Below are 14,335 nucleotides of genomic sequence, written 5' to 3' on the forward strand. Positions count from 1 at the left end.
TTCTCTTGTGCTGATTCCTTTTTCTTCCTTTTCAAAACTCATACACAAATATTTTTCAAAGTAAGATAATAAGAACAAGAGAGTAGCTTCAAAGATACGAGGAAGTAAAAGCCATTGGGATGTCTATTAGGAGTGATCATTCTAGTTGGAAGAAAATAGATACCATGAATTGAAACATAGTAGTTTACCTCATTATTTTCCTATTGTCTTTTGAACACAAAGGATTATAATAAATGTTGTTTAAAGCTGTTTCTATTCAAGAATGTCAAATCGATCATGGTTTTCTACTTTTGGGGTATTTGTTTAATAGTTTAGTTGGGTGGCAGGGGTGGGTTTAGGACTAAGGGAATGGTTAAACAGCAATTGCTAATCGGTTCAACATGGAGAGTCACAGCGATTAAGATTTGGCACAAAAAGCTTGTGAGAAAGTTATAGAATAAAGAATAGGAGGCTATTCAGTTGGTAATAGATTGATATTCAAAGCTGTGTTGGTTTACGGATAATGTTATAGGCTTGGAAAGGAGTTCAAGAGTAGGGAGGTTTTGGGAATCCAAAGAAAACAAACACATATGGACATGATTTATTCACCTCTATTTTGATAACCAAAAACAAAACTAAACCCAAAATAATTAAAATCACTTTGACCCGCTATAGTTTATTCATAAGTATCATTTGTTTATCCCAAAATGAGAAAGATAAACTTAGACCAATAAGTTGTTGCGGCTTATTTTAAAGCAAGAGGTACTTGGATAGAGGTATTTGTAGTTTTGACAAAGCCAGAGTCACTTATGGATCAACATTTTATAGATAGTGATTTTGAAGATACCTGCAAAATTCGAAGAATTATTATAAACCTGACAAAGGGTAATCTAAAACTCATTGTAATCTTCTGCTGCGTATATATGGTTGACCCTATAGATATCACCACTTGGCACGTCATAGAAGTAAGCCTAGGGCAATTGGATTGAATATAATTATTTTGCTCAGTTCAGTTTGCTCTTAGGCTTAATTAAAACCTACTTTTAAGAGCTCTACCAAGATGCATGATCGCCGGCAAGTGGTCCATTATGGCTTCCTCGGTCCATTTGCGTGTTTGCTAAGTTGCATTCTATGTTTCTAATTTCTTTGTCACATGTCTAGGTCAGAACTTTAGCAAGCAAAATTACCTAGTCATCTTGCCCAAGTAGCTCACATTAGTAAAGTTTAATGAGGTTAATGCCACATCATCAAAATTAACGCCGTCAATTTTAACTCGAAGTCCTTTTTAAACCGCAAGGACCAATGTTTCATATGGACAAAACTTAAAAGGACGAAAAACCCTACTTTTAAATTTCAAGGACAAAAATTGAAATAAAAGTAAACTATAAAGACTAATAATGAAATTAACCCAAAATGAGATCATAAAAGAGCAATGAGATTTAAAACACTAATGAGACATATTATGGGGAATTGTGTTAATTCTCCATTAACTAAATTGGCCAAAAGTAAAGGTGACTATTGAGCCACCAATGATCTATTAACATTATAATGCAAAAAAATATATAAGTTCACCTTCATTTTAGTTTTGGTCTGTCAAGTTTCAAACCATAGGTTTTGATTCCTTAAATTTCTTTTTGTCTAAAAGATTTGTCCTTATAATTTAATAAAAACCTAGACCATTTTAACTTTTGAAAAACTAAAACCTATAATTTGAAATTTGAGAAACTAAAGCCAAAATAAAGATAAAATTGAAGGAAAAAAATTATATTAACCCAAAATAGGATTAAAATTAATGGTTTTTGCCATGTCAAAAATTTTTTTTTTAATGACGGAGTTATTATTATGTGATGGAGAAATTTTTATATTTTTTTACTACATACCACGTCATTTAAAAAGTAATAATTGCAGTTTAACATGTAATTTTAAATATAAATTTTAAAATACTTAAATACTTTAAAATATATAATATTTATTTGATCATGTTTCTTTAAATGAAACATTATAAATTATTTAAAATTTCATGTTAAATGTCAAGTGTTATTTTTTAAATAACATGATATATAATAAAAAAAATATAAAAATTTGGTATGGCAAAAACTATTAACAAGCTCTAATTTTCTCATATTTAAAATAAAATAAATAAAAGTATAACTTTGCTTTTTAAATTTGTGTGATAATCAAATTTTAAAAAAACAAAGTCATGAATGGCATTATGGTAATTCGATAAAACACAACCCCAAAGGACTTAGCTCGTCATCGCTGGGCTCTAGTCTCCGCCGTTCTTCTTCTTCCGTAAAGTCACCGTTGGACCTCCACATTCCCCTGCGTTCACCGTCCCCCTCTGTGTGTACTCTTCTTTCAAATATACTGCGTCACAACACCGCTGCCGCCACACACTGTCTTCGCTCTTGTCTCGCATCGCGGCGTCGACCTTCATGCACTCAGCTTCAACTTTGCTGACTTAAAATTTTTCCTGATATAATTGTTTATAGAGTTAACTGAAATGGAGCAGAGGCTGGCTAATGCTTTGCATTTGACAATAAATGAAAAGAAATTCATTGAAACAGCTTTGCTTTCGGAGCTTCGAGTCGATGGTCGCCGTCCATTCGACTACCGTAAGCTCACTATAAAGTTTGGCAGGCAATTAAATTTCTTGACTCTTGCACACTTTACTCTGTTTAAAGCTGGCCGTATTTTTCCGTTGTTTCATGCTTCTGAATGTTTTTATGGGTTTCGCAGAGAGGATGGGTCGTCTGAGGTGCAACTAGGGCAGACCCATGTGATGGCTTTTGTAACAGCTCAGCTAGCTCAGCCTTACAGAGACAGGCCTAATGAAGGCTCACTTTCAATATACACGGAGTTCTCTCCCATGGCTGATCCTTCGTATGAGCCTGGTCGTCCTGGAGAATTTGCTGTTGAGTTAGGGCGAATTATAGACCGTGGTTTAAGGTGATTTTTGTTAACTTAGTTTTTTCAGCCTTCTGATTAAAAACAAAAAAAACAAAAAAAAAGAAAAAGAAAAGGCGGGATTCCTGATTATTCAGGCTTAATCGAATCCTACGTATGGGTTATTTTAATTTCATATATCCTGCTATTCTCCACGAGAATTCGGATTTATTGTTGTTTAATATATATATATATATATATATATATATATATATAGTGTAATCTCATTTAGAAATTGTGTGAGGAGGAATTGATTAGGTTCATATACTAGTCTTGTAAAGGAATAAGATGTTTCGTTCTATTTTCTCTGATGTGAAAGCTTTTGTGGAAAGGTAAACTCATCTTCTGTTTAAAGTACAGATCATTGTCTGTTCTTAATGTTTACCCAAATTTATCTGAATGTTCAAAGTGAATCTGCAGGGAAAGCAGAGCTGTAGACACTGAATCACTGTGTGTTCTTTCTGGAAAGCTGGTGTGGGCCGTTCGAATTGATATCCATATATTAGACAATGGAGGGTGAGCTGTAGTTTAATTTTCTCTGTATATTGTCAGCTTTGCTTCTCCTCTGGTTTTTTACTTTACATTTTAGTAGTTTAACTAAATCAGCTTAAATGAGTTTATTTCCAGCTGTTTGGAGATACTGATGCTAAATGTGTACAATTCTTTTCGTTGGGAATAGAAACCTTGTTGATGCTGCCAACATTTCTGCTTTGGCTGCTCTCTTGACATTTCGGAGGCCTGAATGCACGTTAGGAGGAGAGAATGATCAGGATGTTGTTGTGCATCCACCTGAGGTTAACTTTAGTTTGAGAATAAAGATTTACTACTTGGAAATTTTAACAACTTTCCTAGTTTTGTTATTTTGATGTGAAATTACGCTAAAAAAATCCCAACTCATGAGGAAGTTTCGCCATGGAACTGCAATATGATCTTGCAGCAATCCATGACTTCAAGTATTGTTTAGTTATGTTCCATTGTTATTTATACAAGTAAGCTGGGAACTCATTTGATTTTGTGTTTTGAAGTATATTTTGTTTAAATCTTGACAATGTCTTTTTGGCTATTATTTCTTACATAATCCTGGTTCACAGTAGAAACAAAAAGCTTAATGATCTAGGACCAGTGGCATACATAATGAAAATGAGGGAGAAATCAGGCGAAGAGAAGATATAGAAGAAAGGAGGGAGAACTAGTAAAACTCTAGTAATGATAATATTTAATGATAATATTTATGCCTAGCTAGTAAGCACCTTATGTAAAGTCCAAACTCCAAAGGATAAATTTTAAAAAATGTAAAATAGTACAAAAATTTGACGAAATATTCCAATCCTTTATGTCGACTTAAAATTAAAAACTCCTAGAAAATTAATAAAATAAAACTATTTAGTTTTAATCCTGCTTCATTATTAACCAAAATGATCATGATCTTATTTAAATACGTATCTTCTATGCTTATCTGCAATTCCTAAATTACCAACCATTAATATCATAATTTTTTTAATATATTTTTATTCTCCAATACTTAATGGAGTTGGATTCCAGTAAAGTATCGTCTGTTTGCTTAAGAAGGCCAATGTTTCATGACTAATTACCAGTTATATCTATTTTTATAATCATTTTACTGTATTAATGGGCATTAATTGACAGGTTCGAGAGCCACTTCCTTTGATTGTACATCATCTTCCCATTGCTGTGACTTTTGGATTTTTCAGTAATGAGAATATTGTGGTATGATATATTAATTTTTTTTCCAGTTATGAATGCATCTCTCAAGGCTAGACCCAACTATGCAATATCTATCTAATTTCAAATGATGCTTTCTAGGTGATAGACCCAACCCACAATGAAGAGGCAGTGATGACTGGGCGAATGACAGCTACACTAAATGCTAATGGTGATGTTTGTGCTGTTCAAAAGGCTGGAGGGGAAGGAGTCTTTCAGCGGGTGATCATGCATTGTTTGCAACTTGCTCATGTGAAAGCTGGTGATATTACGACCAAGATAAAAAATGCTGTAAGGTTTCCATGTATGGTGCGTGAGTTTTTAGGACTTGATTTGGTATTGAAGTCATGACCATTGTTTTGTGAAATGCTGAACCCCAACAGGGTCAAAGGTCTATGAAAGTCTCATGAAGTTTTAGCAATTTTCATCCAACATACAGCTCATGATGTTGAGGTTTATTAGCTTATTTGGAATAATAAATTTTATGTTTTGGAATGTTCATGCTAAATTTTGCGGGACTGATTGTTGGATACCGGGCAGTGTTAGGTAAAATTACTTTTGAAGTGCCTAACGATAAGAAAAGGAATAAAAGATTTTGCTATTTGTTTGAGTACATATTGCTAAAATTAATGTGCAGATTCATATTATCTAAAAAAAAAAAATGTGCTGATTGAGTTCTGCATGAACATTGAGAAGTACACTGAGGCTTTTATTACTTTTGCCAATGAACTCTCTACACTAACGTCCTATATGCTGAGTCTTCATACCTAATGAAAATGCTTCCTAAGCATCACTTTTATTGTTATTGTCATATGACTCTTTAGTGTAGTCGTGTAGATTTCCACTTATTCCTTTTTGTTATGAATGAAACTGGTGTAGGTTGAATCATACAACACAGAAAGGACCCTTCAGAAGATTAAGCGTCACTCTACTGATGCCTTAAATGTAAGTGGTTCTTCTGTTAAGCTAGAGGAAAAACAAAGGCAGTCAGATGTTCAGAAGGATGGTGGTTGTTTAGACCAATCAACGCCAAAGGATGAAGGCAGTTTCATGGAATGTGATGCCACATCATCAAAAGTACAAAGTAGCATCAGGGATAAAGGCTCGCAAAATTTCATTGGGGGTCCCTCAAGCTGGTATGATATTATCCTCTTCAAAAACTAATGGATTCCATTCAAGTCTGTCCATTTTAATGCTAAACTTGTCCTTTCATACGTGTAGAGAGAAATTAGCAAAACAATTTAGGTATTCAATAGTTCTAAAAGTTTCTCCTGCCAAAGAAAAGAAAGTTATAAAAGTGTAAGAAAAAAAACAGTTTATAACATCGTCTTCAGAAATATCATATATAATATATACTTAGAAGCCTCTGCATCACGATACTTGGAGGTCATGTCATCCTGAGTTCTGTCTATATCAAGAAGAGTTATGTTTGATTTAATAAAAATTGTTCTTTGTATAACAAAATTTCCTTCTTTGTTCAGGGATCCATACTCTGAGGGAGTCAATTTTGATGATCTTAGAGCTTCTCTGGCATCACGTGGTAATAATTTTTTCTCTATACTTGTATCCTAAGATTGTACTTCATCTATTCTGTCAACCATTGTGATTTTAGCCGTGATATACCTTCTAATTGGCTCTTCAAAGGCATACTGATCCGCTGGCACTTGCTTGCACTTGGGGTTGTTCGACTGCAAGTGTAGAAAGCAACAATGAATGGTCATTATTTTTAACCAAATTTATTTGATTGAGTGCTACATATTTATGTTTCATAAAATATTATTACCTGATCTTCTAATTATCAGGTGACATTGTCTGTTTAGTGTTGGCCAAAAGAAAAAAAGAAAAAGAAAAAAGGAAAATCGTCCGTTTAGCCTTTTTGGCGTTTGTAGTGTCTTTTCTCAAGAATGGGTTATGAAGAAATGCTCTGTGATAAACATCTAGGGGTCAAATCTTATTGATTTAACCAAAAAGAAAAAAGAAAAAGAAAGAAAAAGGTCATAATACTCTCATTGAGGCACTAATCTTGGCACCAATTGCAAGGGCCTCCGTTGACAGACTGAATGGACACCCCTTAAAGTATGAGAGGCTATAACCCCTTCTGCTGATGTGTTGATTCATACTTAGTGCCTGGGCAGGCACCTGCTACTCGATGAACTATTGTTAAAAATTGATTCTCCTATATAACTTGTGAAGAAAGTTTTTAAAGTATCATCAGCTTATGCACTAAAGGAAGCAGAAACAAATCAGCACTTGTGCGTAGCATATGCTTCTAAACGTAATCATCATATAAATGCATAATCTTGCTAGATCATTTCTAAAATGAGCAGGACAGTCAGCTACTTGCAAACAGAAGGATTCAGGTTGTGAAACAATGTCTACTGAAGTTAAGCTAGAGGAACAACCACAAGATAGTAAATTAGATTCTTCAACAGCAAACACAACCTCAACTGCTGTGCAAAAGATGGAAGGCATGACTCTGAAAGATGCAGTGAAGCCCAAGAACAAGAGAAGAAAGAAGAAAGCTGCCTCTAATCTCGAAAGCTAGATGAGCTGTTGTCAGTTTACATATTACCTCTTACCATGTATGTTGTCTAAATTGTTTGCTTGGAAATTTTCTTTTTTGGAAGAAAACCCTGAAGGCTACATGAAAATTTAATCGATAATGAAGACTCTATTATCTTTTTTTTTTAATCAAAGTAATGCTTCATGCTTAAAGATGTCATCAATTATTCAATTGTTATCATTTTGTTCCTTTGTTGCCAAAAGTTCATCTTTTTGTTTTCTCATTTCTCCAGGTCATCCCCTTTTAGTTGACACAGAAGTGCTTCTTGCTTTGTGCTCAAAATTAGAAGGGTCGTTTTGGTGGAATTAGCAACTAGGCATCTGAAAACATTTCTTTTTCCATAGGAACATCTAGTTTTTGAGCAGTCAAATTTAGATTTCACTTAGTTAATGCATTGCCTGGTACCTTATATGTATTTTAGATAATTGACAATGCACGTTAAAATCTTTGGTTGAAATGGGAGCATGAGGCATAGTTTTCTTTGGCTTCGCGTGATATGTTAGCGTTTACCTTGAGCAATTATTTCTTATGCATTTTTCTCTTTATTGGGACAAATTTGCAGAACATTTTTCAAAAAGAAAACATAAAACGTGTGGTGTATTTTCTCTCTCGGCATCATTTTATCAACAAATTCTGTTTATGGATTTGTTCAGACATCACAAGACTCAAGGAGAGATATTTATCTTGGCTGGAAGTGATTTGATGACTAGAAGCCAGCGAACGTTTGACAGATTTTTGGCCCTTCCTTAAAGCTAACTAGTTCCCTATTACTGGGTGGATCAAATGTTGCTCCATCGTCGTTGGTGGCTGTAAGGATTCTTCCCGGTTTCATGTTAATCAGTTTATATATTTAGCATTTTATTTTGACTTAGGTACACAGATTGGTTGTTTCTACCCCACTAAGTTGCAACAATGTGCTCTTTTGATGCTAGAGTGAAAAAAGGAAGGAAATTTCTTTTGTTTGTTAGTGTTAAATGGAGAAAAAATTGTGTCAAATCTGTTATTTTGAAGCCGATGCTGCCGTATCCTTGCTGTTTTATTTCCTTGGAATGACTCACGAAACATGAACTGCTTATGAAGTAAAGATTATGATCTGATCTGTAAAATGCTTAAGTAAAACTTCACGGGAACTCTCCCGTGTTTTTAATCACATAAGCACTTCTGAGATCAATAATTACATTCCTTGACGGTAAAAGGTAGGGTTAGTAATGTGCTCCTGAAAGGTCGCATACTTGTGTGAGGCATTCTTGGCTGTTGGGAGAAAGTGAGGTTATAATATATATATATATATATATATATATGTATGTATGTATGTATGTATGTATATGTATATTTATATGAAAAATATATTTAAATTTACATGTATTTTATTCGGTGTGTGTTGTAAAGTTTGAATATATTGTCTTTTTATTGTTCTGTCTTTTTAGCCTGGGCCATTCTCCTACCAGTAAACATAAAAATATTTTTGGAGCATCTCAGACTGAGTGAAGGAAGACGTTATGCCTCCTTTTCGGCCGTTTTTAATAATGCTCCCGATCCAGTTGGCTAAAGGATAAATAAGTCCTTTTCTTAGGCTTGGTATTTATTTTGTTCTTTCTTTTTTTTTGGATCCCCGACTTTGTTCCACTATGGTGTTACCATAGCCTTTCATTAAATAAATAAAGCAAGCTTGCAATCCTGTTCACCCGAGTTTTTGTTTTTATCTTTTCCCAAGCTTTTACATTGTTCACCTGCCCTGGCACTGTTGCGCTGGATGATCCAAGCTAGTTTAAAAAAAAAAAAAAAAGGAGGATTCAAAGATGAGCTTTGATCTTAGGGCTTTGGTAATCTTAACCAAAAAAAAAAAATGAGGGAGGAAAAGTGTTGGTGTTTTCTTGTGGAAAAATTGACTTGTTTTTGGCTAATTTTCCATGTGGTTGACGACTAAAAAGAAGATACCATTAGTTTTTGTGTGTGTGTATGTGGGTGTTTTTTTTTTTTTTTTGGGGGGGGGGGAGGTTTATTGGTAGGGAGAATAGATTTGAGATAAAATTGATTTATTTTAATTATGATTTAATAATTAATTGTGAGAAGCTCCTTTCAAATAGTTTACGATCAAATAGGTTTTAGCTTAGAAATAGATCTTAGCATGAAAAAGATTATTCGGATCATTTTTAACAAAAGCTGAGGTTTTATTATATATAATTAATTATAAATTTAATTCAAACCCGGATGAAGAGGGATGGTTGTGCCAGGCCTCTAAAACTTTATGAAATTTTTATAAATATGGATCAACAAAGTCATATACAAGGAATAAAAAACCGGATCGGACACTGAACCAGTTTGAATACTGGTTCAAGAGTCAGTAGGTCAGATCAAGATTAAATTGCGGTAAGAATGGTAGTAATTAAAATAATATAATGTAGTTAACATAAGTAAAAATATTCAAATTTTAATTATAAAAAGTAATATTTAATTTTTGAATGGGTAGTCATGTTATTAAATAATTTATATATATGAATTTTTTTTCCTTTTCTTCTTTCCTTCTTTTCTCGCATGACCGAGTAAAAATCTTTTTTTTTTTTGCTTTTTAAATTTCTTGCTCTTTTTTCTTTGTTCCTCTTTCTTCTCTCGCCCATGTGACCCAACTAAAAACTTTTCTTCATAATGCACAAAGTAGCTTTTTCTTTTCTCCTTTTTTCTTGGACAATGAACAAGCAAAGGCGGTAGCAGACTTATCTCCTTGAAGGCTTGAACATGCATCACTCTCTTCGTTTTTCATCAAATTGATTCCTGTGTTCCTCACTTCTTATTCATTCATCCTCCTCTATCTATTCTCTTTCTCCTTCTCTTCTAATCCTCTATGAGAAAAACAAGATTAATGCTTCAAAGTGGCATACAACAGACTTCCAAAGTAAGTTTTGTCTTCCTCTCCATGATATCCCTTGCTTCTACCATTATAGTGTTCATGGTCTCCGGCCTAACAGTCGCCCATCACTTCTCCGATGAACAATAAGAATAAGAAGGAAGTAAAAAACAATAACTGTTAACCCACTAAGGCCAGTGGTTTACATGGTTTTTACCAATTTATTCTTATTTGTCTCGGCTTGTTCCGGTTTGATTGGAAGCTGATTTTTAAGCTAAACCAAACCGGACCGTTAACCGGTTGACTGGGGTCTAAATAGATCATTGCAGCTTGAAGCATTTATTAGATTAGAGGATTGTGACTAACTCCCAGTAGTGACTCCTCATCAAATTGCTTCCATTCGACTTCACCGTCTTATACAAATTAGGAAAGAACAATTCAACAGCTAATTCATATCACACCACCCTCAAACTATTTTTTGCCAACTAGTGGTTCCTATGGTAGATGATATAACCCAACTGCCATGCTCATTACAAGAAGATCCAAAAGCTTAGGCAATTATTATCAAATTATAGCAGAAAACAGATCGTAAGTTAAATTATAGCATTGTGAATGCCGTTTATATTACAAGTCAAAACTGGTCATACCCAAACAAGTTGAACTCTAAAATAAGTTAATGGAAGAAGCATATGCCACGGCTATAGGGGGCCATGGTAGCTACATGAAAACATCAAAAAGGTTAGGAGCACATCTATTTTGGCAAGGAACGAAACACAATGTTAAGCACTATATCCAAAGATATATGGTTTGCCAACAAAACAAGTACCAAAACTTAGCTCTTGCAGGGCTTCTCCAACCTCTCCCTATTCTGGAGCGAATTTGGGAGGATATATCCCTTGATTTCATCACTGGACTTCCAAAATCTAGGGGTTGTGACGTGATATTGGTGGTGGTTGACAGGTTGAGCAAATATGCTCACTTCATGGCTATGTCTCTTCCTTACACTACCAAGTCTGTGGCTCAATTATTCTGCAAAGACATAGTCCGCCTTCACGGTATGCCTCGCTTTATAGTTTCTAATTAAGATTTTGTTTTCTTAAGTAGCTTCTGGAAAGAATTATTTCGCTTAAGTCAAATTTTCCTGAATATGAGCACATCACATCATCCTCAGTTAGATGGTTAAACTGGGGTTGTTAACTGCTATCTGGCAACTTATTTCCGTTGCTTTGCACACAAACAACCCAAAAGGTAGAGTGAATACTTGCGTTGGGCTGAATACTCATTCAACACCAGTTATCATGTAGCAGCTAAAAACATCCCATTCAAACTAGTGTATAGAAGGGATCCACTTCATCTTATCCCTTATGTAAAAAGAGAGATGGTAGCTACAAAATTAGAAGAGCAACTGGAATTAAGGGATGACATGTTCAAAGTTCTGCGTGACAATTTACTGAAAGTACAGAACCAAATGAAAGTTCAAGCTGATCGCCACTGACACGACGTTTAATTTACCCCTAGTGATACGGTTTGGTTAAGTTTACAATGGCCAAAGTTCCTTCAACGGCCCTAGTGATGTGGCATGACATCACATTGGCCCTATAGCTTATGATCTGGAGGTCCCTTCAACGGCCAAAGTTCACCCTATATTCCATGTATCCCCGCTAAGACCAACTGTTGGTCAAGGCCTACCCCTTACTTCAGGTCCTTTACCTTTATCTTTCAAAATAGAGTTGATATGGGCTCCATTAAAGGCGATGCAACACTGCTAGTTAACAAACAACAAACTAGAATTGCTAATTTAATGGGCTGAACGACCAATAGAAGATGCCACCTGGGAAGACTATGATTTATTGGCAACATAATTCCCCAGTTTCTGATTTGAGGACAAGTCGTCTTTTTAGGCAAGGAGTAATGATAAGACCCCCGGTACATTCCAATCGACTTATTCTAGGCGAAAGAAGCGGGGCAAAGACGATTAAGGGCTAATCTGTTGCAATGGTTGCTATTTTATTGTTGTTTCATTTGTTTTATTTTATTATCCTTATTTTCCTACTAGTTGCGTTAGTTAAACTAAGAAATAATTGGTGTACCCACTACAACCTAGGGATAGTTTAATTTATTCATTTGAATTTCATTGATTTTCTGTTGAGCTACTTTGCATGTATTTCTCTCTATAAAAGCTATAAATAGGCACCTTGCCTAAGTAATAAAGCATGTGTGGAGATTTTGCTTGGTATATTTCTAAGTGATGGTGAGATACTTACCTTATTAATAGAAGAAATTATTCCTCCTGTTCTTATTTTCATTTGTTCATTCTTTGGCTAATTCGATCTTTACCACATTAGCCTTGGTTAATTACTCCATCAACCTGATTAAGCAACTAAATCAAATGAATAACATAATAACACCTAAGGATTACCTAATTTGTGGTTTATGTCCGTTGTGACAATTTTTTTAACTCGAGCTACAACTAAACAACCACAGTCTACTTGTTTAATCACCTAAAAATGATGGTGATGGTCTTTTCATCTAGATACTATAAATAGTAGAAAAACACACTAAAATGCTATATAGTATTTATCAAAATGTTGTATTTAAAATTGTTCACAGCCTGAACAGGTTTTTTTACAAAATTTATCCACTCTAAGAGTGAGTCATACTCTTGTCAACTATATCAAATGTGAAATTTATCTTTCTTAAATCAAAAGCAACATTGCTTACCTCTGAAATGATTTTGTTCTTGTTAGATTCTCACAACAAATGATAGCACAACCTTGAAAATCATTTGATGTTTTTCGTTTGCTATGGTATCATTTAATGTGAGAATATGACAAGATTTAAAGGTGTGTTTGGTTAGCAATGATAGAAGTAACTTTTATTTCATTTGATTTTTGTAAAATATAAATTAGAGTAAAAGTCAGTTAGTATAATACAGTTTATGTTTAGATTGACTTTTATAAATAAAAAAAAATCCATTTGACAAATTAAAACTTATTTGGATAAACAATGAAAAAGCATGTTTAGATTGAAAATAACTAAAAAGGACATGAGTTTTATTTTAAATATATAATGCATAAAATTTGATAAATTTAAAAAATATTAAAATTAAAAGTATACAAATAAAGAGTCAATGTATTGTAAAAAAGTTATAAATACTAAAAAAACACTTAATTAGATATATTTAATTTAATTTTTACATATAGCTATTGAATTTCTTTTTTCAGATTTTTAGGGCACAATTCAAAATTAGTAAGACATATCAATTGGGTTTGTAGTATACTCTCATAATTAAATTTTATCAATTAAATATTAAGTTACTGAGTTTTTCTAGTGATTTTATCTAGCTTTTCTTTCAAAAGTTGGTTTTCTAAAGAGTCCACCCAAACAGTTCACAAATTCCAAACAAGCTAACCTTCGTTCCACAAATTCCCAGGCATGTTTGGACCTTTAAACAAAAATCCAAACAGGTGCTAAAATCGTTTGAGATGTGAATGATTTTGCCTTTAATTTAAAAAAAGTAAATGTCACATTTGATATAACCGGTAAGAGTGTAACTCATTTGGACTATTTTTAAATATAGCATTTTATTAAAAACCTTTTACATTGCGGGGTTTTAGTGTTTTATTTTTACTATTTATGGTATCTTAGTTGGGGAGAAAAAAAAAGCCATAATGACAATTGAACAAGGGGGAATTACAATCAAGTCCCACAGAAGAGAAATAATTACTAAAAGGTCTCAATAACAACCTTAACAACCTATAATAACAAGTCTTATAATGAGAATTGTTTTTTTAATTGTTTTCGTTACTTGGGACCTCATTGTAATTCTCCTATTGAACAAACACCTTGCAGGCAATTACATTACAGTCCACAAGTAATCAAGAGTGAAATGCAAATTCAGCATAAATTCCAGCAATATATATAGATATATATCACAATTAATCAAGTCTACAACATTTGTAAAGTGTAAACTCCAATGTACTTACCAAGGTCCGGAAAAAAAAAAAAACTGGAATGTACTTACTAACACAACTCCCTATAAATCACAATTACATTACAAATTCTAATCAGAAATCTAATAATCACAAGATAAAAAGAGGAGGACGAGTAGAATCAACCACTCCCCGATGAAGCTCAATCCTCGATCTCGCCACATCATCACAAGAGCTGAAGAAATTTAATGGACTCCATAGCACCCTGGAACACCTCCATGAAGGACCAAAGGAAAGGGTGAAATGAGAACAGCCACGTGACAGCTCCAGAGGAGATGGAAATTGAGA

The 14,335-nt window shown here is 33.8% G+C and overlaps 1 protein-coding gene across 5 annotated transcripts; it reads left to right on the top strand.

Annotated features, from left to right (window-relative positions):
* Positions 1 to 2,259: 2,259 nt before the first annotated feature.
* LOC114754156 (exosome complex component RRP45A) lies at positions 2,260 to 8,360 on the top strand. Of its 5 annotated transcripts, XM_028942917.1 has the most exons (11): positions 2,307 to 2,322; positions 2,472 to 2,619; positions 2,719 to 2,928; positions 3,346 to 3,441; positions 3,605 to 3,719; positions 4,573 to 4,653; positions 4,750 to 4,938; positions 5,527 to 5,783; positions 6,129 to 6,187; positions 6,975 to 7,229; positions 7,864 to 8,360. In XM_028942917.1, exons 2-10 carry the CDS (start codon positions 2,483 to 2,485, stop codon positions 7,190 to 7,192), a joined length of 1,362 nt encoding a protein of 453 aa, XP_028798750.1. In that variant the 5' UTR covers positions 2,307 to 2,322; positions 2,472 to 2,482; the 3' UTR covers positions 7,193 to 7,229; positions 7,864 to 8,360. The 5 variants fall into 5 exon arrangements, with proteins under 5 accessions (XP_028798752.1, XP_028798749.1, XP_028798751.1 ...); XM_028942916.1 differs by having other exon boundaries at positions 2,267 to 2,619; XM_028942918.1 differs by lacking the exon at positions 7,864 to 8,360 and adding an exon at positions 7,773 to 7,857 and having other exon boundaries at positions 2,267 to 2,619.
* The last annotated feature ends 5,975 nt before the right edge of the window (positions 8,361 to 14,335 follow it).

Source organism: Neltuma alba, unplaced genomic scaffold (assembly GCF_004799145.2).
Source record: "Neltuma alba isolate B1F8T4 unplaced genomic scaffold, ASM479914v2 tig00010087_pilon, whole genome shotgun sequence".
Classification (NCBI taxonomy): domain Eukaryota; kingdom Viridiplantae; phylum Streptophyta; class Magnoliopsida; order Fabales; family Fabaceae; genus Neltuma; species Neltuma alba.